The sequence below is a fragment of the Lagenorhynchus albirostris genome, chromosome 19, assembly GCF_949774975.1.
Source record: "Lagenorhynchus albirostris chromosome 19, mLagAlb1.1, whole genome shotgun sequence".
NCBI lineage: Eukaryota > Metazoa > Chordata > Mammalia > Artiodactyla > Delphinidae > Lagenorhynchus > Lagenorhynchus albirostris.
Genome location: NC_083113.1, coordinates 8,801,982 through 8,825,601, shown reverse-complemented (window position 1 = coordinate 8,825,601; position 23,620 = coordinate 8,801,982). Strand labels below are relative to the sequence as shown.

Sequence of the window (23,620 nt, the reverse complement as noted above, 5' to 3'; positions counted from 1 at the left end):
ATCTAACACCAGTAGCTGGGGGATTAGCGTTGAGGGGTGGATTTTAGGAGGAAGTGGGAGGGGGTTAGTATGAAGAGGGTGGGGCTTAAACCTGTGAGTATGCATTTAATACTAGAAGCCAGAATGTTTAGTTGAAGGTATATGATTTAGAAATTCTATTGCTAGGCTTAGAATGAAGACGTGGGTCTGAGGTCAAGCAATGAGGCTTCAGGAGTGGGGCCTGAACTAAGGGATTGGATTTAGAACTGGAGCCTCCAGAGGATAAATTTAAAAGTGAAAGTCAGGATGCAGAATGCAAGAGATGAACTTGCAGGATGGGACAGGGCTGAGGGGCAGAGTTTTGACCCCAAGGGTAGGGCTTCAAAAGTAAGAGGAGAGATTTAGAACCAGACGGGGCAGTAGTTCCGAATCTGAAGATAGGTCTTGAAATTAAGGGCACTGTCTTAATTATTGGGTTTTAAATGAAAGGAAAAGGCAGAGGGGGAGGGGCTAAAGATAACATGGGAGGAGTTTTGATTCTATGGGAGGGGCTTAAATGCCAAAAGGGTTTCCAAGTGATCTTGGAGTGCAGGGTGGGGCTTGGGGGCTTGGGGCAGGGGTGTACCTGGGGGGACCCGAGGTGCAGCAGGTACTCAAGGGTCTCTCTCAAGGTGCTCAGCTCCTGTTCCAGGCTGTTGTACGTGTCCCAAACCCGCTCTCGCTCCTCAGGTCCCAGAAAGGGGGAGACAGAGAGTTAGCACGTCTTCCCACCAGATCGTCCCCAATCCCATCTTTTCCTAGATTAGCAGGAGGAAGGGTGGCCTGGCCCCAGGTGCCCTGTGGGGTATATGGACTGCAAGTCCCAAGGGCCTCTTTGCTCAGACTACTGGGAACCCCAGAGTCTATATTGAACCTGCCATTCCAATGAACTGCTAGTGTAGACAAATAACAGCTTTCCCCGAATCTTCTGGATTACCTCTGCCCTCCTCTAGGGCAGCAGAGTCTACAGATCTAATGAATTCTTGAAACAGACAAGACCATGAGACCTGTACACCGCGGGCAGCAGAAACTTCCTTGCCAATACCAATAACAAGAGCAGCTAACTTTTTTTGTTTTTGTTTTTGTTTGTGGTACACGGGTCTCTCACTGTTGTGGCCTCTCCCGTTGCTGAGCACAGGCTCCGGACGCGCAGGCTCAGCGGCTATGGCTCACGGGCCCAGCCGCTCTGCGGCATGTGGGATCTTTCCGGACCGGGGCACGAACCCGCGTCCCCTGCATCAGCAGGCGGACTGTCAACCACTGCGCCACCAGGGAAGCCCTAAACAGACTTTTCCTTTCTTTTCTTTTCTTTTCTTTTTTTTTTTTTTTTGCAGCTAACATTTATTTGGCACTTACTGTGTGCCAGGCACTGTTCTTAGCTCTCATTTAATTCTTTTGAGGTAGGTACTGTTAATGTCTCCATTTTACAAATAGTAATAATTACAGCTAACATAAGTATTGCTTACCATATACTAGGTACAAAAGTGTTAAACATTCCTTCATTTACATATATTTATGAAAACTTCACAATAGCCCTATGAAGTAAATATTATTTTTATTATCTCAAGTTTATATGAGAGGCATCTAAGGCCCAGAGGGATTAAGTAAATTCTCTAAGGTCACAAAGCAACAATGAGTGGAAACTGAGATTCAAAGCCAGGAAGTCCGTTTCAAAATCACCCCCTTGGGACTTCCCTGGTGGCACAGTGGTTAAGAATCCACCTGCCAATGGAGGGAACACGGGTTCGAGCCCTGGTTCGGGAAGATCCCACATGCCGTGGAGCAACTAAGCCCGTGTGCCACAACTACTGAGCCTGCGTGCCACGACTACTGAAGCCCGTGCGCCTACAGCCCGTGTTCTGCAACAAGAGAAGCCACCGCAACGAGAAGCCCGTGCACCACAACGAAGAGTAGCCCCCGCTCGCCGCAACTAGAGAAAGCCCTCGCGCAACAACGAAGACCCAACGCAGCCAAATATAAATAAATAAATAAGAACTTACTAGACTGGAAACTAAATCTATCCCCCAAAAAAAAAAAATCTCCCCCTTAAAGGGCTAAATTAAATACTACTGTTTCTTGGCTGCTTGCCCCTCACCCTCTAGGAATGTCAAGATCATTGGCTTAAAATTGGGGGGATTCTCAAGAACCACCTTCCCAAGAGCCTTTGGGGGCAAGTTCCCTTTAGTAACAACCTGTAGAATCCTGGGGTCTCCTTGGAGGTATGCCCCTTCCCACATGTTCACCTGGGTCAGGTGACAAAGAGCGGCCCTCACACTGACTAGTCGGTCCTGCAGGAGGCGCTGGCGCCCCCAAGCCCTCCCAGGAGCTGCAGCCTCCCTGGTTGTTTGGCCCAGCTGCTGTCGAGTCAATTCCAGGGCTGCTTCTAGCTGCTCCTGCACCGAAAGGGAAGATGGTTAGACTTCTGAAACCACCCCCAGCCTCAGGAAGAGAGAACAGGTGTCTTCCTATATCCTTGGGTATGCTGGGGATCAGGATGGGCTAAGGGCACGTGGAGAGGCCAGATGCCCCTCCCCTGTCCCAGAGCCCTGTACCTTCTCCTCCTGCCTCTGATCTATCTCCTCCTGCAGCCTCCTCAGGAGCCGGTCCTGCCCACACAACTTGGTCAACAGAGTCTGGAGAAAGGAGGACGGGAGCTATTTATGGACCAGATCTGGCTCTTCCCCCTGCCCCACAATTTAAACATTCTCTCCCCAGCTCTGGAAACTCAGCAAGGGTTCGATCAGGAGAACTTACATCTGTCTCCAAGCTTTGGTGGAAGGTTGAGTCTAGAGGGGGACCCGGCTGAGGAGAAAGAGAAAGGTTGAAGGTCACGTGCCCAAACAGGTCCTTATTGTAGCTAAGCGCTGAGCTGAGCCCTGTTGCTACTAACAGACACCCCTGTCCTTATTAGCTTTGTTCCAAGCTTTAGCAAACCTCAGTAGACCAACTGCCAGACTTTGGGCTTTAGGAAGTGGTCTTTGCTACCAAATAGCTATAGCAAATAAATAATTAATGGAGAAAACTTAGAGAGTTCCTTTATGACTGAGAATAAAATAAGGATGCTCACTACCACTGTTACAGTTTAACACACTATTAGAGATCTTGACCAATGCTATAAGATAAGAAAAAGAATAAAAGTGTAAGGATAGGAAGGGGAATGATAAAACCATCATTATTTATAGATGATGTGTTCATCTACTCCCCCCAAAAAATAGCATAAAAAAATTATTAGAATAAATAAGAGAATTCAGCAAGGATGCCAGGTGTAAAATGAAGTTACAAACATTAATAGCATATCTCTACACCATCAATAACTAGAAAATATTTTTTAAAAAAGAAGAATATACCATTCAAATAACTATAAAAACTATCAGTAGGGAATTCCCTGGTGGTCCAGTGGTTAGGACTTGGTGGTCTCACTGCCAGTGACCTGGGTTCAAACCCTAGTCAGGAGACTAAGATCCCTCAAGCCGCACAGCGTGGCCAAAAAAAACCAAAAAACTATCAGGAATTTAGGAATTACCTTAATTACCTTAACTAATAGCACAAAAATCTCTATGGAAAAACCCAAATGACAGACCTAGAAAATTATATGAATGAATGGAGAGATATTCTATATATATATGCCACCCAGTTTTCAGCAGCCCTAGGAAACTAATATATATCCAGGCACCTTGAAATACCCAGTTTTCTCTAGGCACACTAGTCCAGGAGATGACATTCACCATAGCAAAGAAAGCAAGGGAGGGGGCTCTGGCAGATTCAAGGTGCCCCAGGATACCTACCAATAAAACCATGGAAGCCCGGGTCCCAGGAGGCCTTGGAGGGAGCTGGAGATATGTGGAGGAACCAGAGGGGGCCTGGGAGGAATACTGATATAGAGATGTTTAGAAATCGGCATGTCTTACTAACAAATATTAGAATGGATGTGTCCCAAATTGCAGTGCCTTAGGAGACTCTTTGAGGTTCAGAACTGGGCCCCCAGAACTTCCTCAACGATCTGCTCTCCAGCTGTGTGCCATTGGGACACAGAGAATGCTAACGAGTGGAAAGCCTGGCAAAACGGTCCCACGGACCCATGGAAGTTGCAGTCTACGCTCACGCTCACATTCGTGGTTAGCTGCGGATTTTCGGGACTACAGTCCCATGATGCTCAGAGGAAATAGCAGGTGACCAACTTAGAAAGATAAACTGGAGACACAAGGCAGATGCAATCGACGCTCACAGCATTGTCCTAGAGGAGAGTATGCTGGACTACAATCTCCATAATGCTTAAGGGGTAACGGCCAAAGACCAGCCTGAGGAGAGCCCTGAGAACTCATGGGAGTTAAAGTTCACTCTCCCTTTCACATCTGAACCCAGCTGCGATTATGCTGAACTATAATCCCCATGATACCCAGGGGCCAGTGGCCTAGAGACCAGCCTGGAAAGACAGCCCCATGGCCAAATGGGAGGTTTAGTCCCTCTCCCCATCACCTCTGCTCACCGGTGTTCTGGCCTCCTGACTCCAGTGCTGGGGACTCCTGGGGTCCCTTCCTCCCCCAGCCTCGGAGGAGGGTCCTCGTCGGGGAGTGGGGGGCCTGGAGAGTGTCTGGCGCTGGGGGGCCCAATCCAGGGGAGGCCGGACATCGATGCGACTCAAGGGGGTATGGGGTCTGGCAGAAGGTGCTGTGTCTCCAGAGGAGGGAGGGGGTCTGCGTGCAGGAGCAGAACGGGGCCGGGGGAGGCTCAGAGGGGAGGGAGGGCGAGAGAAGGGTGTGAACAGGCTGTAGGGAAGAGAGAATCGGCGAACTGCGTCAACTAGAGCCCCCTCATCCCATGACCCATCAAGCCAGGCTCAAAGATCTGTCTCCCTTCAGGGTGTCTCACTGTCCCTCTGGAGTAGAACCCTCCTCTAGTAACCAGATCCTGAATAATTTCCCTCTTTATGGTATCCCCTCCTTAAGACTTCTCCCCAACAGGCACTGACCCCACAAGAACCCAGCAAGTCACACACATCAGTGAGAAAGCACTAAGTCACTCCCCTAATCAGTCCCAGCCACGCCCCTCGGCCACGCCCACAGCATTTCCTCTGAAGCTCAGCCCTATAGAAACTTCTCGTCCCAGACTCCCTCGTCCAACTCACTCTGGGCTCCTTGTCCTCCGAATTCGGGGTCCAGATTGCAGGTCAGCCATGGGGCTGGGGGTGAGCAGCCGGCCACGACCTCTGGAGAGACGAGCCACCTCCGGTGATTCGGAGCCGCGCCCCTCTTCCCCTCTGCTCACCTCTGGGGAACCACCGGGGCCGCCAGGGCCTTCCCCAGTCTGGGGACGTGCAGATGACCTGGGTTGCCCACTAACGAGTGGACACAGAAAAAGACATCACTCCTTTGAACTTTGTAACAGCCCTAATTGCCATTTCACAGATAAGGACACAGGAACCTACAAAGAAAAAAGGGGAGGTAGTGTACTGTAAATTGTTTTCCCCGTTTTGCAGATGGGGAAACTGAGGCCCGAGTTGGAAGTGACTTGTGCATGGCCACAAGGTCCATCCAGGTCGCTGGGCCCAATGCCCTAGACTATGCGTCACCAGCCTGAAAATTGGGGCAGGCAGACAGAGCCTGGAGCCTTCCTTTTTTTTTTTAATCTGACATTTTTTAGGTGGCAGCCTCAGGGGGTGGAGACTTCTGCGGGAGCCAGTTAGAGAGTGAGCAATACTGATGGACAATACGGTGGGCGGAGCTTACAAGAGATAGACTCTTTGCTGATTGGAGATGAAGTCCCCTGGACGTGGGGCCTGAAGGGCGGAGTTTCCATAGCTAGAAGAATAGTGATTGGACATTGGAGAGGGCAGGGTCTTAAAGGGAGGGGTTAGCCGGATAATTTGCAGGACCCAGACTGGAGGTAGAGTGTCAGGGGCGTGGCCTGTACTTATACTCACCAATCGTCCCCCTCCGCGCGGGAGGCCCGCCCCAGTGCCCGTAGCCAGCCCCTCAGGTCTTCTAGCGTGTCAGCCGCCAGAACGTAGGTCCTCATGCCCGGGTGCTCCGCCTGCGGGAAGAGAGAGCTGGAGGACCCGGCCGCCGGGCCCTCTAAAAAGAAGGATGCCATGGAACCTGGTCTTTATCTCCAGTAATGGATGCGCCATGCCTGCCCCCATCGCCTAGTACCTTAGTGCCCATGGGGCTTGGATGGACTCACGGTGAAGGTGAAGCGCCGCCCTCGGGGGGCTCCTGGACCATCTGGCCTGATACTGTAGCTGGGGAGCAGGACGCTTCCCAGGACGCTCTCCTCGCGGCTGTCTACAAAAGACAGGCTGGGGTCAAGTGTCACACAGGGATCTAGAGGCCAAGAGGCTAGTGGAAAGGGAGGGTGGGAGGGGGGCCCGCCCACCCCATGCCAGCTGGGGCACTGACCCTTGTAATAGAAGAGGCAATGGCCAGAGAGGACGAACCAGCGGCGTTTCCAGAGCCGGAGCCCGGAGCTGTCCTGGAGAGACAGAGTGGGAGTAGAGGGGGGAGGGAAAAAAGGAGATGGAGACAGTGACACTTGGGGCCAAAGACCCAAAGAAAGGAGAGGGGCAGAGACACATGTTTGGTGCAATAGATTCAGATGGAGAACTGGAAACCAGTGGGTTGCAGTTGAGAGGACATAGATTCTGGACACAGGTGGACCTGAGTTTGACTCTTAGCTCCACCACTTTCAAACTGTGCCCTTAAGCAAGTCATTTCCCCACTAGAAACCTCATTTTTTCCTCATGTGTCAATTGGGGATTGAGAAGTTACAGGAAGATTGGGACAGATACCGTACCACACACGGGCAGCGGCTTTATATAGGAAGACTTGGCCTGATCACTATGGAGTGTGAGACACAGAGAGGCCAGGAAGGTGATGCTGAGCCATACCCTGAATCCTGCATCTCCCCATCTCCTCTTCCAGAACTGCTCCATCTCTAACCTTGTGCCCCTCTTCTCCCCTTCAATCCATTCCCACAGAAGCAGCATGATCTTTTAAAATTATAAATCAGACCATGTGAGTCCCCTGCTCAAAACAGAGCTTCCCGTCACACTTAGCATAAATCTCAAGTTCCTTACCCTAATTTGCCGGCTTACAGGGAATTTAAAACTTGGGTGCACATAAGAATCACCAGGAGGGCTCGTTAAAACACAGATTCCTGGGTCCCATCCCCAGAGTTCTCCAGTCAGTAGATCTGAGGTGGGAGCTGACAATTTGCATTTCTAGAAATTTCCCGGGTGATGCTGGCGCTGCTGGTCTGGGACCACACTTAGAGAAGCTCGCCCCGTCGCCCTGCCGCCCCTCCTCTCTCTCACCTTGGCTTGCTCCAAACACCAAACTTTGGCCTGCTGCAGGGCCCTTTGCTTTCAGATTCCCTCTGCCCCCCAGATCTTAACACAATGGGCTCCTTCTTGACATATAATTCTCAGCTCAAATGTCATCTCCTCAGAGATGCCTTCCCCGACCAACAGTCAAAAGTAGCTCTCATTCCTCAGCCACTTTCCAGCACATTCTCCTGCGTTATTTCTTCACAGTGCTTCATTTCCCACCATCCAAAATCACTTAGTCCACTTGTTTTATACTAATTTATTATCCATCCCTGTCCCACCCCCATCTTGAATGTAGATAGATACTTATTTGTCTTATTTGCATGGTATGTGACCCAGGGCTTGGCACATTGTAAATGTTCAGGAAGTGGTCGTTGGACTTCCCTGGTGGTGCAGTGGTTAAGAATCCACCTGCCAATGCAGGGGACACCGGTTCGAGCCCTGGTCCGGGAAGATCCCACATGCCGCAGAGCAACTAAGCCCGCGCGCCACAACTACTGAGCCCGCGCGCCACAACTACTGAAGCCCGCGTGCCTAGAGCCCGTGCTCCGCAACAAGAGGAGCCACCGCAGTGAGAAGCCCGCGCACCGCAACGAAGAGTAGCCCCCGTTCGCCGCAACTAGAGAAAGCCTGCGCGCAGCAACGAAGACCCAATGCAGCCAAAAATAAAATAAAGCATAAATAAATTTATGAAAAAAAAAAAGTGGTCATTGAATGAATGAATGAATGAAAGAAACGACAGAATAAGGGAGGAAACAGTGATCAAAAAATATATATATTTGGAGAAGACTTGGAAGGAGAGAAACAGTGGACAGCCAGGGGCACAGCCTCTAACATCACTTGGAGTGTCCTTTCCCTTCTTCTGCTCACTCTACCTGCTTATGAAGCCAGCCTCGGATGTGCACGGGGAGGTTAGGGTCCCTTCTGAGCGCATTGCCCCTCTTCCCGAAGGCATGCACCTTGCTTACCGCCCGGGTGGACTTCTGAAGAGACAAGGAGGACAGAAGTGAACATGGCCTTGGGATGGACTTGGGGAGGCGGTGCAGTGGGACTCAGGCAACCCAAGGCCCTCCTCAGCTGCCTTTAGAAACTGGGTCAAGGAGAGAGCTGAGGGAGTTCCCTGGTGGCCTAGTGGTTAGGATTCGGTGCTTTCACTGCCGTGGTCCGGGTTCAATCCCTGGTCGGGGAACTGAGATTAAAAAGTAAATAAAGAGGGATCTGAGTTTGGGGATGAGAATTGCATGTGCATAGTGCAGAGTTGACAGACACTTTTCATGCGTGGCGGGAGGTGTCTGGAGGCAAGGAAGAGGCTACTGGCCACTGCGGAGGGAATTTGGGAATCGAGGGTCCACTGCCAAGGAGAGGTTGCTCTTGGCCACCAGAGCCCGAGATGTAGTAGAGCCTTTGGGACCCAAGATGGCAATACTGCCTGGGAGGTCCCCATGATCAGGAAGGACCTCTGTGCTGAGTCCCTAGTGATGGGTCAGCTGGAATCAAAGGATACCTCAGTGCCAAGGAATGACATTCCTTAGCGATCATGTCCAGGGTGGCGGTGGGAGCTCCAAATCCCTTCATCCCAGTAGATGGGCCTCCCTCTCCTGTGCACAGATATCCCAGGCACCCATGGCCAGATTCCCACAGGATGCCCCTCCTTGGTGACGACGCTGATCCAGGTCAGGTTCAAATCTACAGAATCTGAACTTGGGAAGCTAGAAATGAGTGAGGGGAATGTCTGGAGGACAAGAAAATGAATGTCATGACTGAACTTTGGGCTGGGGTGATGATTTGGGATGCAAGAATCTCAGGCCACATGGGGCATATTTATTGTTGGAGTAGGGTCTTTCCTTTATCAGATTTCAGAACTGGGTAGATGGGATGGCTAGAGACAGGACACGGATTTCTCAGTCCTAATAAGAGTAGCCACTGAGTTCCTGGCTGGGGAGAGGGGAGGTCACGGCTGGGGAGTGGCCTTATCTTAGCAACCAGAGTTAAGCAGGGCTGTTACTCTGGCTTCGAATTAGGAAAATACAAGGGGTGGGGACAGCTGGGAGTGCCTCTGAATTCCTAGCTGTGGCGGGTGGGAAATTTGGGACCTTGCTAGGTTCGGCACACCCCGTTGCTAAAGATCCTTGCTTTTGACAATCAGAGTCCCTCGGGTGGCACCGAAACCAGGGTTCGGAAACAGGAGGATGGGGCAGCCCAGAGCACCCCCCTCCTCCCCAGCCCCACCAAGAAGCTCGAACCTTGGTGCTCAGGCTGCCAAGCGAGGAGATGGTAGAGGCGCTGCTGGCCAGGCTGAGGCTGCTCCGAGGTCTGCCTTCCTCCATCAAGGGCTTGGGGAGAGGGAAGAAAAGGGGCTGTGTGTGCCTCTCTGCAGATGACCCGGCTGGGGACACAGACAGGGTCAGGGGCTTGCAGGTTGGAGGAGGCTGAGGAGAAAGAGCCTGTTGTTTGGGGCCTAGGGGGACTGGGGGAGGCCCTGGCCCGGGACCGCATACCAAGAGTGATGCCAAGAGAGGTGGGCGGCACTGGCAGCTGCAGGGAGGGGGCAGCTGTCTGCAGCCAGAGACAGAGAATAGGAGCCCCTTTATTCTTGCCCCCCCTGCACGCTGGCCAGGAATTTGACCCTCTCTGTGCTCAAGACCCCCCATTCCCTGTCCCTTTCCAGCCGCCCCCCCAGCTACCTGTCTCCTGCCCTCCCACATGCACCCCCAGAACATCCCCACTGAGACCCGGGCATCAGGAATGTGCACCCAGGCAGCTCCTCCCTCCCAGCCAAGCCAGGGAACTTACCAGCTCTGGGGTCCCAAGGACAGAGAGCGCAAGAGGGCAGCGTGGAACCTGGGACACCCAGGCACAGTCACCCTCCTCCTCTGCCCCTTAGGGGATGACTCTCATAGCCCTCAGTTCTCACCTGCTCATTCACACCCTTTTGTCTCTTTGTCTCTGATAGTGAGTCTTCCTCTCACGCTCTACCTTCCTCTTATACTGTCTCTCTCTCCAGTCTCACCTTCTGTCTCTCTCACTCTCTAATCTCTGTCTCTTCCAATCTCTCTCTTACTCATTCCCTCCTCGGCAGCATCCCCACCCCCATATCACTTTCTCTCCCAATCTTTCTGGTTCTGTCCAAATCTTTTTCTGGGACTCATGGAGTCTCTTCTTTAAGTCTCCATCCCGTTCTCTCTCTCTCTCTCTCTCTCTCTCTCGCTCTCTCTCTCTCTCTCTCTCTCTCTCTCTCTCTCTCTCTCTCGCTCTCTCTCGCTCTCTCGCTCTCTCTCTCTCTCTCTCTCTCTCTCTCTCTCTCTCGCTCTCTCTCTCGCTCTCTCTCTCGCTCTCTCCCTCTCTGTTCCCCCTTGTCTCTCTCTCTCCCGTACACTCAATCTCTTTCTCTTTCTCCGTGGCCCTCCACGTCTACTGTTTCCTCCTCGCTCAGATTTCCCTTCTGACTTTCTCTCTTCCCCGCTCTCCCAGTTTCTCTTTCCTCTCTGCGGGTCCTTCCCTCCGTCTGCCAGCCGCCCACGCGGCTGCCTCCCCTCCCAATCCCGGCTGACCCCGCCCCTCTTGGCCTCCCCACCACAGCCTGACCTCTGGCTCAGCTGACCCCATGCTGAGGGGCCACACACACACCCCTCCCCGATTCCTAGGTCCCTGTTGGGCTGGAGCCTGGGGAGCCAGGGTCCCATAGAGGCTGAAGCTGGGATTCCTAAATGTTTGGAGAGTAGGAGCTGGGCCTGGACTCCAGGGCCTCAGTGGGCTGGTGGTAGTCAGGGGCCTAAGTCATGGGCACCACGCCCCTCCCCCGAAAGGAGATGGCTAGGATCTTGGAAGGGGTGGGGGCTGAGACTCCAGGGTACCTGGGAAGGTGTGAGCTAGGAGTCAGGACTCCGGAGCTGTGAATAGAGCTGGGGGTCTGGAAGTGTGGCTTTAAGTGGATGGACCTCCAGTGAGGAGGGAGTGGCCCCCGATCCCTGGGCGCTGGCGAGAGAGTGGTCAAATGGCCAGTGTCAATCTCCACCTCAGATTCAGATGAAAATTCTCTTCTAGACTAAGGTTGACCCCCTCAGGAGGGAGGCATGGGTTCTGGGTGTATTTTGAGGGAAAACATTACGGACCAGGTCAGGGGTGGGTGGTGCGGCGGGACTGGGATTGTGTCCCTGGGCCTGGAATTTGTGGCAGAAGACCCCACTCTCCCATGAGGTTCCGTTGGTGCTCCCCAGCCAGAATTTCAGTTTGTGTAAGCAGAGGTTTTGTACAAATTTGAAGCAGGTGAAACCTAAGAGTGGAACCTTGTGCCTGAGACAGGGAAGGGGTCCGAGTTTCTGGTTTCGTATCCCCTCACCACATATTTGTTGAGCACCTACTATGTGCCAGGCAGTGAGCAATGCAAGGTGCCCGCCTTCAGGGGGCTTACACATTCTGTCTTTTTTGCAATGAATCTAGACTTTGCTGTGACCACCTTGAGCAAGTGATTTCATTCCCAAGCCTCAGTTTCCCCATCTGTGAAATGGAAACAATAATACTCTCCCACACCGGGTAGGAAGCCGACCGGATGGGAAAGTGGGAGACTCTAGACTGGGGCCTGCTCGTTAAATAAGGGGGGAGGCATCTGTCTGCAACAGGGGTTACGCGAGCTCCCTCACTGCTTAAGCAGTTCACGCGTTTGAGTGATAGCTCTCTTGCTTGGGGCGTGGCCACGCTTGGAAACGCCGCCGCCGCCGTGACGTCACAAAGCCCGGAATCTCCGCGAGAAGTCCAACCTTGTTTTCCGTTCAGATCCTCACGCTTACGTTTCGAAACCCCGCCTCCCCTCTTGGCGTTAGCACGTCCGGCAGCGTTGGCCTATAAAAGCCCTGCGGATAGCGTCAGCGCAAACCCGCTTAGTTTCCCACTTGTTTGTCTTTTTGCGTCTCCCGGCACGATCCCGCGCCCGTTTGTCGCGACAGCACTTGCAGCAGCCGGTGACAACTTGAGTCCCTGAGCCCAACGCCGGAGGGCGAGATGAACGCGCTGGCCTCCCGAGCCGTCCGAACCTGTGATCCCTTGTGGCAGCCCCAGCCGGCGCTCCTGCCCCCAGGGTGACGCACGGTCCCGAGCCGGTGAGTTGGGGGGTCGGAACACCTAGGTCCCCAGGGGTTTGGGGGCTGGGGTCAGACTGCTGGTCAGTCATGAGGAGGGAGCTCGGACTTCAGGGTTCCGAAATAGGAGGGTTCGGGGCCCGGATTCCTGGGTCCTAAGGAGGGCCTGGGAACCTGAACTCTTGTGTATGGAGGGGTGGGACGGACCCTAGGGCTCAGACTTCGGAAGCAGAAGGAATTGGGAACTTGGAGTCCTGAGCCAGACGGAGGAGGGTTCTGGGAGCCAGGCTCTTGGGTCCCCAGTGAAGGAACCATCTGGGGATCGGAATTTTTGAGTCTCCGAGGGAGGAGGGTGATGGGGGTCTGATTTGTCAATCCTCAGGAGGGGGCGAGAAGCAGGGACCAGGACTTTGTCCCCGAGAGAAGCAAGTAGAGGACCTGTGTTCTCTCTTCTTGGGACTAGGACTTAATGGGTGAGAGCAGATGGGGCTAGGGGCTTGTTGAGACCCAGACTCTTGGGTATTGAGAGAAGAGGTGGCGAAACAAGGGACAGAGATGGGAGTGGCTGGGATCAGAAAGGAATGTGGGGCAGGGACTCTCCTGTTGCTATTTGTGTTACTGTTTCCGTTGCTATGACTCAGGGTCATCCTCTGATACTATCCCCTAAATGGCTTCTAAACTTGATTCCTTTTTTTTTTTTTTTTGCGGTACGCGGGCCTCTCACTGTTGTGGCTTCTCCCGTTGCGGAGCACAGGCTCCGGACGCGCAGGCTCAGCGGCCATGGCTCACGGGCCCAGCCGCTCCGCGGCATGTGGGATCTTCCCGGACCGGGGCACGAACCCATGTCCCCTGCATCGGCAGGCGGACTCTCAACCACTGCGCCACCAGGGAAGCCCCACTTGATTCCTTTTTTTTCTCCCTTTTTCCCAGTCCAGACAGATGGCCCCAGGCCAAGTGCCCCATCAGCCTGCCCCCTGGAGGGATACCCACCCCTTCTACCTCGTGTCCCCGCTGGTGGGCCTTCTCAGCTGGGCCTGGAGCCACCTGAGAGGCCCAAGATCTCCAGAGCCCTGGTTGGTGGAAGCAGTAACCGGAACAGATCAGGGAGAAGCTGTCCCGGAGGGAGAAGCTAAGGCTTCTCTGGCCACTCACCATGCCCCCAAGGGCAGGCACCCTCAAGAGAAGACTGGAGACAGTGGAGCAGCTGAGAAGGATGGAGAAGCATCCCGGGTGGCCTGCCCTGACCTGGAAACCAAGTGTTCTCTTCTTGAAGCCTGGGGACTTTCAGATAATGATGACGAAGAGTATGGCAGGGAAGAAGCAACCAGTATCCCTAGAGAGCAGGGAAGTGAATTTATGGATGGCCAGCCTGCTCCCCTGTGCCCCAGCCTTCTGGTAACATCCCTGCAAGACCTTCCTGGGGAGGAGGAATCTAAGGAAGAAGGGGTTACTGAAGATGAAGAAGTGATCACGTTCTCTTTTCCTCCATCACACTGGGAATGTTGTCCAGGGGTGGAGGAAGAGGAGGAGGATGAAGAAGCTGTAAATAAAGAAGCTCCTAGAACATCTGCCTCTCCCTTAGCTCTGGGATCCAAGCCCAGAGCTTGGGTGTGCTGCCCTGTGGATGGAGCCACAGAGGAAGAAAGAACAGAGAATAAAGCAGCCACGAAGACCTCCATTTGCCCCTCATCTGCAGGCTCCCACCTCAGGGCCTGGGAGTGTTGGTCAGGAGAGGAGCCTGAGGAGGAGAAGCCCATAAAAGCTGAGAAAGGAGAAGCTGACCCAGAGCCACACTCCCCAGTTCCAGCCCAGAGCCCCCTGCTCAGGACCTGGCAGCACCAATCCAGTGAGATCACAGAGGAGGAAGAGGAGGAGGAGGACAGTGATTCAGGAGAAGCTGAGGCTTCCTCTTCCATCCCACACACAAGTGCCTTCCTGAGGGCCTGGGTGTACCGACCAGGAGAGGACACAGAGGAGGAAACTGAGTGTGAGGGTGAGAATGAGGATGAAGATGATGAATCAGAAGCAGCTGACTTGGAACCAAGTCCCTCCCTTCAGACCCAGAGTGCCCTCTTCAGGGACCGGATATATCAGCCTGGAGAGGAAACAGAGGGAGGGGAAGCTGCCACAGAGCGGGGAGAAGCTGAGCCCTGCCCCTTCCGAGTGGCCATCTATTTACCTGGAGAGAAGGCCCCACCTCCTTGGGCTCCTCCTCGGCTGCCCCTCCGTCTGCAAATGCGCCTCAAGTCTGCAGAAACCCCCACCAGGCATCGGGACCCTGAGCCTCCCCTGAAGACCAGAAAGGTGGGTGCTGAGGGCTCAGATTCTTGAGGTTAGCGAGGAGAGGGCTGGGAGCTGGAACTCCTGGGCCTGGGGGCCAAAGGGCTGGAGGCCCTGATTCCTGGGTCCCTCGTGTTGCAGAGGGTTGCATGTGAGCTCCGTTGGGACGGCTGTGTTCACTGTAATGCAATCCTTTGCAAGAGGCTGGGCCCTTGTGGGATGAAGGAGCAGCTGTGCTGATGTCAACCCCAGGGAACTACCTCCATCTTCAGTGAGTCAGATGGAGGATCCGCTGGTGGGTGAATGACTAGCCAGATAACAAGCGCTGTTGTGCAGCTAATTTTTGTTTGGTTCTCTCTCTCTGTCTCCCTGCCTCTCCCCACACCCCGCAACCTGTGGCCGTTTGTATATTGTGTCTGTATCTCTGTGTCTCCCCATGTCTGTGATGGTCCATCTCCAGGTGCGCTTCTCTGAGAAGGTCTCCGTCCATCTCCTGGCTGTCTGGGCGGGACCCGCCCAGGCCGCCCGCAGAGGCCCCTGGGAGCAGTTCGCCCGGGATCGCAGCCGCTTTGCCCGACGCATCGCCCAAGCCCAAGAGGAGCTGGGTCCCTACCTCACCCCTGCCGCCCGGGCCAGGGCCTGGGCATGCCTCGGGAACCCTCCCACTTCTCTGGCCACCATACCTGCCCCTACCCCGACCTTACCCATGTCCCCATGCAGACCACACCTTTGAGCCACATTCTGGCCTCTCCATCTCCTCCCTGTGTGTCTCCTTGCCTGGACCTCAGTGGGAGGCGTGGCTAAGATGAAGTAGTTTTCGTGTTATTAACTATTTATTTTTAAGTGTTGATTTATATAAGGAATAAAGCTTTTCATAGTGAGCAGCGTCTCCGTGTGTGTCTGAACTGACACCATCCACTACTCCTGGGTCCCCAAGACAGTTGCGAGAGAACAGCATAAAGGCGAGCCTCTCAATAGAGGATAAATTACATTTCCTATCATCCCTCTTCCCATTCCGAGGCTTCTTTTGAACTAAGGACTGGTGGGTTTTGTCGTTTTTCTTTGGCTTCCACCTATATTTGATTAAACCCCGGACAGTTATCTCCCCAAGGCAGCTGGGAACTGGACTCACCAAAAAAGGGTTAAGCTCCAGTTTTCTGTGTGTCCTTGGAATACAAAGACTCATCCTCCTACTGGCAGATGTGGTGAGTTCCTCAAGGCTTTCACATTTATGAGTGGGCCTGATTTCACATTTATAAATCATGTGTCCATAGACTCAGTTTCCTTATCTGTAAAATGCGGCTAACAATTGCACATACCTTATGAGTTTGTAAGGCCCCAAAGGAAGTCATAATTAAAACAATGTTTGTCAAATAACATAAGTGTTGGCTAGTATTTATTCTCACTCTCATGGATGTCTTCCAATTACCCATCCTACTTTACCTCACCAGCTTAGAACCCTTCACAGCAGTTCAAACAAAAGTGGCCGGGGGTGGGGGGTGGGGGGCTTCCCTGGTGACTCAGTGGTTAAGAATCCGCCTGCCAATGCAGGGCACATGGGTTCGGGTTCGAGCCCTGGTCTGGGAAGATCCCACATGCCATGGAGCAACTAAGCCCGTGCACCACAACTACTGAGCCTGTGCTCTAGAGCCTACATGCCACAACTACTGAGCCTGCGTGCCACAACTACTGAGCCTGCGTGCCGCAACTACTGAAGCCCATGTGGCTAGAGCCCATGCTCCACAACAAGAGAAGCCACCGGGATGAGAAGCCCACGCACCACAACGAAGAGTAGCCCCTGCTCGCCACAACTAGAGAAAGCCGGCGCACAGCAATGAAGACCCAACACAGCCAAAAATAAAAAATAAAATTAATAAATAAATAAAATTAATTAGTTAATTAAAAAAAAAAGAATGGCCCAAACATCCTGCACCCTATCCAGCCTCACACCTTGTCCCTCCCCATTGGTTCCCCAGGCTCCTGCTACACTATCCTTTCATTCCCAAACCGACCAAGCCCCCTTCCACCTTAAGACCTCTGTATGAGCTGTGGCTACTGTCTGTTCCCGTCCCTGACCCCTCTGGCTCAGCTAGTTCCTTGTGATTCTTCAAATGTAGATGAAATTTTTTTTTTTTAAGAGATATCTTGCTCTGACCCAGCCAACTTGTGTGCCTTCCTCATTCATAGCAGACGAGCATTTTGATTTTTTTTGTTGTTTAAGACCCATCCCCCATGATCGGACTGTGATTTCAGGAGAGCAAGTGCTGCCCAACAGCCCACTGCCTAGAGCACAGGACGGGGCACTCAGGCGGCGTCTAATAAGTGTTGGTTATTAGTAAACTGGTGCAAAAGAAGGCACGCTGGGGCCCTTTCTCCAAATGAGCAGGCACACAAGCTGATGAGAGTATTTCATTGAACTACTCACATGCCAGCTTCCCATCGAAACTGGACAAGCAGATGGCGAAGGCTTGGAGCGGACAAAGTGGGAAGCGGAAGTCCATGGTGAACGTGTCTGGGGCTACGCGACCGAACTGGAGCACCAGGTAGTCCGCTGAGAAGGAAGTCAGGAACTAAGGGGAGCGGGTGTCATTTCCCTGCCGCGGGCCTCTGAGCCGCGAGAACTACGACTCCCGAGAGGCTGTGCGGCGCCCTCACTATGCGCGGAATCCTCCGAAAGAGCAGTTTATATGGCAGAGGGCCTTGTAAACTACGCTTCCCAATAGGCTTTGCAATAGCGTGGAGTCGGCCCTGCCTAGAAAAACGCTCAAGTGCTAATGGGAGAAGTAGTTCTTGTCCTGCTCCCTTGCCCAGGTAAACCAGTTCCCAGGAACTCACGGTCATCCGGATGCACGATCTGGAAGTTCTTGATCGAGGTCCTAGTGACGCGACCATGAAAATTGAGCACGTAGGCGCCGCTCTCGTCGCTCCACGATGGGGCTTTATTTTGCAGCAGGACCAGCCCCTGGTTGGCCCCCCGTTGGAGGCGACTCAATAGCGACTCCTGTTCCTAGAGGGTAAAGTGGGGACGTGGTTAACCAACTACCAACCAGCTTTTTTCCTCCAGACGCAGAATTTTGAGTCCCTAGGCTCTCCTTCCTGAGAAACAAGTCTGACACAGTCCTCCCGGCTTCATATATGACCTTATGTAGTCCATCGGCTCCCTCTCCCCTTAGGACCTATGGCCGGTCCCCCAGCCCTTCCTCCCCATTGACCCAGAGACACTCAACCTTGGCGGACTCACATTTTGTGGCTGGACACTGATTCTCTGGTTCTGGGCGTCGATTCCTGGAATGATCACAGTCATTTTCCGGGGCCCTCGGAATCCCAAGATGTTGGTCTCCTGAGGGTAATATGCTCCATTTGGCCTTCTTCTTTCTCCCTCCCCACCGTCCTGCTCCACTCTCTCTCGTCTCCCAGACACTCACATAACACACAGCCCCCAGCTCCTCCCTGATCCGAGCAGTCTCTGGGACAAAATTCTTCCTTTCTGGATTCACCCCATTGTCGAAGATGGTGAATTTGGTGCCCAAGACATTAGATCTGCTCCAGGAGGGAAGTGGTCAGATAAACATAATAATTATTCCTATTTTACATTAACTGCTTTCCCATGTCATCTCATGAACTCTTCCGATCAATCCTCTACAAAAGATTCATGTCCCATGTTCCATGTATCTAGTCCCAGCCCCCTTTCTTTCTTTGGTGAGCCATGATTTTAGCCTCCTGCCTTGGCCCTTTAGGAACGCCCTTTTAAGACAAAAGAACTCACATATCCCAGCCCTCTTCTCCCACAGGAACTTAGGAATGCCAGCCCCGTGTCTCTCAAGAAGTCAAATGTCTTAAATGCCAGCCTCTGCTCCAAAGCCTTCAGTTCTATTCCCAACCACCCTGGGGTTGCAACTTGAAGAACTACAAAACCCATCAGTCCCCAAGAGAAAAAATTGTAGGGCAGGTGGAACTGGTACTCTACAGCCCGCTGGGAAATGTAGTTCAATTGTCCCCTTCCCCCCCAACCCCCGGCCCTCTGCCACCTGTTTATCACACACATCAGGACTCTGCCCACCTGACTTTGCCCACAAAATTTTCCCCATCCCGAGATAGGTCTGTGGGGTCCAGGGAGACGAGGTAATTAGAGGTTTTGCTCCTTTTTCTCTTGCGCCCAGCCAGAAGGAAGTGCTGTGGATGTGAGAAACAGCCCATTAGAATCGATTTCTGGTATTTGGCTAGGGCGGGGGGTCCAAAGACAAGGAAACACCAGGTCCCCAAGACAGAGGAAAGGGTAATGGAGCAATAAGCGTTCCAAGGCTTGCTGGGAGATGCGGTTCTCACTGAAGGAAGTCATCAGCTGGGTCCTGAATGGGGAGCTTCATTTCACTTTTTTTTTTTTTTTTTTTTTTTTTTTGCGGTACGCGGGCTTCTCACGGTTGTGGCTTCTCCCGTTGCGGAGCACAGGCTCCGGACGCGCAGGCTCAGCGGCCATGGCTCACGGGCCCAGCCGCTCCGCGGCACGCGGGATCTTCCTGGACCGGGGCACGAACCCGTGTCCCTGCATCGGCAGGCGGACTCTCAACCACTGCGCCACCAGGGAAGCCCCATTTCACATCTTAATATCTGCCCCTTATTCCTTCGGCCATTGGGTTCAGGGTTGGGGCTGAGCCCAGGGAGGGGCGAGCCTGACTGGCAGGCAGGGCCTGGCTTTGGAGAATAGGGAAGAGCCTCACTTGGAACATCGCAGCAGGACTTCAGTACGTATTTCATCGGGGAAAAACCAGGTCTGGCACTGAGTAGGGGAAAAGCCTCTTTCTGGGAGAGAATGAGTAATTGAGGAGAAGCGGCCACACTTGAGACAGGAATGGCCAGACTGAGAGGGGAGTCGCTTGGCTTTGGGTGGAAAATCCACGAAGCAAGGGGCTTGGCTCCTGAGAGGCGGGGCCTGTCCCAGGATTGGGTGGGGCCTGATAACACAGAAGGCTCACTGAGGGACCAGACTTGGATCGAAAAAGATGAGGCCAGTACCTCACGAGGGTCTGTAAGGGGTGGGGCTTGGGACCTTCCGACAGGGCGCGGCCTAGCCTTGAGAAAGGCGGGCCCAACTCGAGAGTGGACAGGGCTGGATTATGGGATGGGGAGGGCCTATCGGGCTCTGAGAGGAAAGAATCCTAGTGCTGTGAAGGGCAGGACTTGGCGCTGGAGCTGACTAGTCCTAGTTCAATGACGAGCAAGGCCTGGATTCGCCTAAGTCTTAACCTCGCTCAGAAAGGGGCGGGACTTGCCCTTGGGAGGTGGGACTTGCTTCCGAGGCTACCAGACCGCACCTTTCGGCCGTCGGCCGCCTCCAGGTAGAGATAGTAGAAAGGGAACATGCCCTTGTCTACCCCGCGCTTGTCGCGGCTGATGTGACACTGCACCGTGCGACCACGCAGCGCTGGCCGCAGCACATACGCTTCCATGTCCTCGCCCAGCCGAGGGCCTGGGGCGCGGGGAGGCCAGCGGAGCGAGCTCCCCACATCGCTGTTGCCCGCGCCGCCCGCGCCTTCCGGGGCCTCGGACACCTCTTCGTCGGTCGCCCATGGGGAGTTCCTCACTGTAGACTCCGACTCCTCTTTCTTCTCTTGCAGGTCTTCGCCCTAGCCCACGTGCCAAATTCAAGTTGAGGGACAGCCGAGACCCGCCCTCCCCCCCCAAAAGCCTTGCCAACTAGCGATTGGCCATTCCAACTCAGGGTTACGCCCTCTTTCGACCGAGTTTTCTGTCTATTGGTCAAGCATCTAAGCCACTTTCTGATTGGCCAGTACATTCAAGGGGCCCACCCCACCAAGCCCTCTTCAAGTGTTGATTGGCCAGCACCATTAGCCTCCCTCTGCAGCCACACCCATTCCACCTACCGATTGGAGAATGCCTTTGAAAGCATTGCCCATTCCTCTAGCACCAATGTTCATTGGGTCTACTCAACTGAAACTATCTCACTTTCATCAGTAGCAAAGTGAGTGCCAGTTGGCCCTTTCTCACCCTTTCCAAAGCTCGCTGCCTTTCGAGGGGCTGGGTTTTAATGTATATACTCACATCAATTCAAATCCTCTAGATTGACTCAATAAATGGTGCGCCTCTGCTAGCCCAAACATAACAGGTTCCACTCACCAGTAAAAAGGGCCCTTGACTGGGCTGCAGAATTTTAGAGTCCCGTCCCCACTAGAGTCCGAAACTAGCCCTCCTCCTCCTATGTCCTTATTGCCTGTGCCACCTCCCACCTTGTTGGAGGCTAAGTCTCCATGGCCCCCGTCACCAACCATTCCAGGGTTTGGTCTCGGACTGGGCACCTCGTGTTCATCTCCAACATCCTGGGATTCGCTCTCGTCCTCAGCACTGCGCCCTAAAGGGTGGAAGAAGCCCAAAGAAGACTGAGCTCAGGACACCTGGGTCCCAGGAGCTCGGGACAAGGTCATCAGTGCTAGCTGGAGAAGGACAGAACCCCTGGGTTTCCGAACCCTACTGTCTTTGACTGCTCTCTGGATCTAAGGACAGGGAGTAGTTAGAGTCCTCTCTTTCCCATGTCCCACAGAGAGCATCCGGGAGGAGGGAGCGAAGTTTGGAGTGGTAACCCAGAGTCCTGTTATTGAAATCGTTGATCATGTCATGAGAATAAAAGGAAATGTCACCACAGTGGAATATTAAGAAATAAAAAGGAATGAAATACTGATAATGCTACAACATAGATGAACATTGAAAGCATGCTAAGCAAAAGAAGTCAATCACAAACGATTATATACTGTATTATTCTACATATGAATATAGAAATATCCAAAATAGGCAAATCTAAAGAGACAGAAATTAGATTAGTGGTTACTTAGGTCTGGGAGAAATTGTTGGGGGGGGGTTGACTGATAAAAGGTATAGGGCTTTCTTTTGTGGGTGATGATAATGTTCTAGAATTCATTGTGGTAATTGTTGCACATCTTGGTAAATATACTGAAAACCATGGAATTGTAAACTTTAAATGAGTGAATTGTATAGTATGTGAAATATATCTCGACAAAGCTGTTACCAAAAAGGGGGAGGATTTGCCACATGGACCAAGGGACCAGATTTCACCCAATGTCCCAGAAATTACCAGGTCGTTGGCGGGCTGGCCAACCCCTGCGCCGAGTCCCCGGAGGCTCTTCATAAGGAGGTGGTGAGGCAGGAATATCCTCCACGGAGACTTCCTCCAACTCGAGATCGGAACTGCCTGGTAATCAGGATGGGGGGGGGGGCGGGTCTGGAGACTGGGATTTCTGAATACTGGGGGAGGAGAGGGCTGGAGATTCAGATTCTTGCGTGTTGGAGAAGGAGAAGGTTCAGGACCTGGACTCCTTGGTGTGAAGGAAACGGGGCCCCTGGGGGTCCTTTGGAGAGCAAGGACTGAGGTTCCAGACTCCTGGGTTCCAGTGGGAGTGGAGTTCCAGTGTATAGGCGGCCCAGGGATTTGAGATTACCTGTTTCTGTCGGCGATACCAGGGGTCCACGGTCGCCACTGCCATCTCCACCGCAGCTCACGGTGCTCAGGACACTGCGGGCACCAGGGCGCAGATGTGTCTCTGGCACGTTCTCCTGAAGGAAAGGGTTCCCGGGGCCTGGGAGAAGGTACGGCGAGGCCCATTAACACGATGTACAAATTCCGGTCATCTGAGAAGATCCGCCTCCTCACTGGTCTCCGAGATATCTTCCCTGATTAACTGACTACCCAAACCCCCAAGACCCACTCAGGACCCTAACTCCATCCCAAGACTCAAACAAGCACAGCCCTACCGCTAAATTGTCTCGATTCCGCGTGTAAACAATCTCACGCGGGCTCTCCAGTACCTCGGCTCTAAATAACCCAGTCCCAGCCCTCGGGCTTCGCCTACTTCAGCATTGAGGTTTCTTCTGCCTAACTGCAACCCGGAGCTTTTCCAGGCCCCGCCCCAGCACTTTCTGGGCGGTCCCCAGCTCCCCCAGGCTCCGCCCCGGAGCTCTAACAAGCCCAATCACAGGACTCTTTCGGGCCCCACCTCTAGTTGCACCACACCCCGCACCCGCGCTCTCCCTGACCCCGCCCCCGAACTCTCACAGGTCCTTCCCCTGGGCCCTCACAGGCCCTGCACTCAGGCTCTCCTGGGCTCCACCCAAGGGTTCTGTCAGGCCCCGCTCTCGTGCTCTAAGTCCCCGCACCAGGGCTCCGCCAGGCCCTTCCCGTCTAAGCCCTTTAGGCTCCGCACTCCCACAGACCCCTCCCTCCAGGGCTGTGCTCCTGCCCGACCCTGGGAACCTTTCCTCACCGCTGTCACCCGAGAAGCGCTCCTCCCGCTGCCGCGGTCGCCGGGGCCGCAGGGAAGCGTCAGGATTGGCCTGAACCATGAGGGGCTCTTGGCGCTTCCGTCGCTGCTTCATCTCAAACAACCGCCGCTGCGCGAGCGGGAAAAGGGTGTATGGGCGGGAATGGGAGGGTTGGAACCGGACCAGAAGACATGGGTGAAAGGGCCTGGGGCAAGGGGCGTCCTGCGTCGGTGGGAGAGTTCCAGGCCTTCAGTCCCTCAGCAACTCCTTCCTTAGATCCAGGAGTCCTGGCTCCCAGGCCCCTCCTCCCCCAGGACCTAGGAGTCCTGCTCTCCAGAACCCTTGTTCCTTAGAAATTTTGGAGTCTCATCACCAAGGTTTGCTACTTGAGATCCCAAATTCCTATTTTCTCATTTCCCAATTGCAAAACTTGAGGCTCCGAGAGAACCAACGAGGACCAGGAGTCCCAGAGCAAGTCCTGGGGGTGGGGCCCTTGGGGAGGTATGGAAGATGGAAGAGTCGGGGGTGGCAGGATTCCCGAGCACAGTACCTGCTGTTCCAGCTTCTGCAGCCTCATGGCGGCAAGCTCATCCCCCAGGGCCCTGAGAGAGGTGCAGGTTCACAGTGACAGCAAGCA

The 23,620-nt window shown here is 53.6% G+C and overlaps 3 protein-coding genes across 8 annotated transcripts in view; 1 reads left to right on the top strand and 2 right to left on the bottom strand.

The window, feature by feature from the left end:
- The window catches only part of PLEKHA4 (pleckstrin homology domain containing A4), a 31,053-nt gene extending 13,405 nt beyond the window's left edge, over nucleotides 1-17,648 (bottom strand). The window contains exons 1-14 of one of the 6 annotated variants that reach the window (XM_060131527.1): nucleotides 17,530-17,648; nucleotides 17,120-17,264; nucleotides 9,583-9,672; nucleotides 8,215-8,322; nucleotides 6,414-6,486; nucleotides 6,199-6,299; nucleotides 5,939-6,048; nucleotides 5,144-5,353; nucleotides 4,505-4,784; nucleotides 3,804-3,890; nucleotides 2,773-2,820; nucleotides 2,571-2,651; nucleotides 2,262-2,411; nucleotides 605-703 (exon numbers count right to left, since the gene is read on the bottom strand). In XM_060131527.1, coding sequence (XP_059987510.1) covers nucleotides 605-703; nucleotides 2,262-2,411; nucleotides 2,571-2,651; nucleotides 2,773-2,820; nucleotides 3,804-3,890; nucleotides 4,505-4,784; nucleotides 5,144-5,353; nucleotides 5,939-6,048; nucleotides 6,199-6,299; nucleotides 6,414-6,486; nucleotides 8,215-8,322; nucleotides 9,583-9,672; nucleotides 17,120-17,134 — 1,452 coding nt within the window. In that variant the 5' untranslated portion in view covers nucleotides 17,135-17,264; nucleotides 17,530-17,648. Of the gene's footprint in view, nucleotides 1-604; nucleotides 704-2,261; nucleotides 2,412-2,570; nucleotides 2,652-2,772; nucleotides 2,821-3,803; nucleotides 3,891-4,504; nucleotides 4,785-5,143; nucleotides 5,354-5,938; nucleotides 6,049-6,198; nucleotides 6,300-6,413; nucleotides 6,487-8,214; nucleotides 8,323-8,843; nucleotides 8,888-9,582; nucleotides 9,769-10,132; nucleotides 10,836-17,119; nucleotides 17,265-17,529 lie in introns of those variants that run through there. The other 5 variants (XM_060131529.1, XM_060131528.1, XM_060131530.1 and 2 more) reach the window with 5 other exon arrangements.
- Nucleotides 12,203-15,575, top strand: PPP1R15A (protein phosphatase 1 regulatory subunit 15A). The gene is made up of 3 exons (XM_060131533.1): nucleotides 12,203-12,435; nucleotides 13,345-14,718; nucleotides 15,155-15,575. The coding sequence occupies exons 2-3, from the start codon at nucleotides 13,354-13,356 to the stop codon at nucleotides 15,425-15,427; spliced, it is 1,638 nt and encodes a 545-aa protein (XP_059987516.1). The 5' UTR covers nucleotides 12,203-12,435; nucleotides 13,345-13,353; the 3' UTR covers nucleotides 15,428-15,575.
- On the bottom strand, nucleotides 17,447-23,560 carry TULP2 (TUB like protein 2). The gene is made up of 10 exons (XM_060132061.1): nucleotides 23,534-23,560; nucleotides 22,986-23,112; nucleotides 22,164-22,301; nucleotides 21,800-21,916; nucleotides 20,979-21,061; nucleotides 20,007-20,318; nucleotides 18,755-18,867; nucleotides 18,120-18,234; nucleotides 17,936-18,034; nucleotides 17,447-17,701 (listed from the first exon to the last, which is right to left on the bottom strand). The coding sequence occupies exons 1-10, from the start codon at nucleotides 23,558-23,560 to the stop codon at nucleotides 17,459-17,461; spliced, it is 1,374 nt and encodes a 457-aa protein (XP_059988044.1). The 3' UTR covers nucleotides 17,447-17,458.
- Nucleotides 23,561-23,620: the final 60 nt, after the last annotated feature.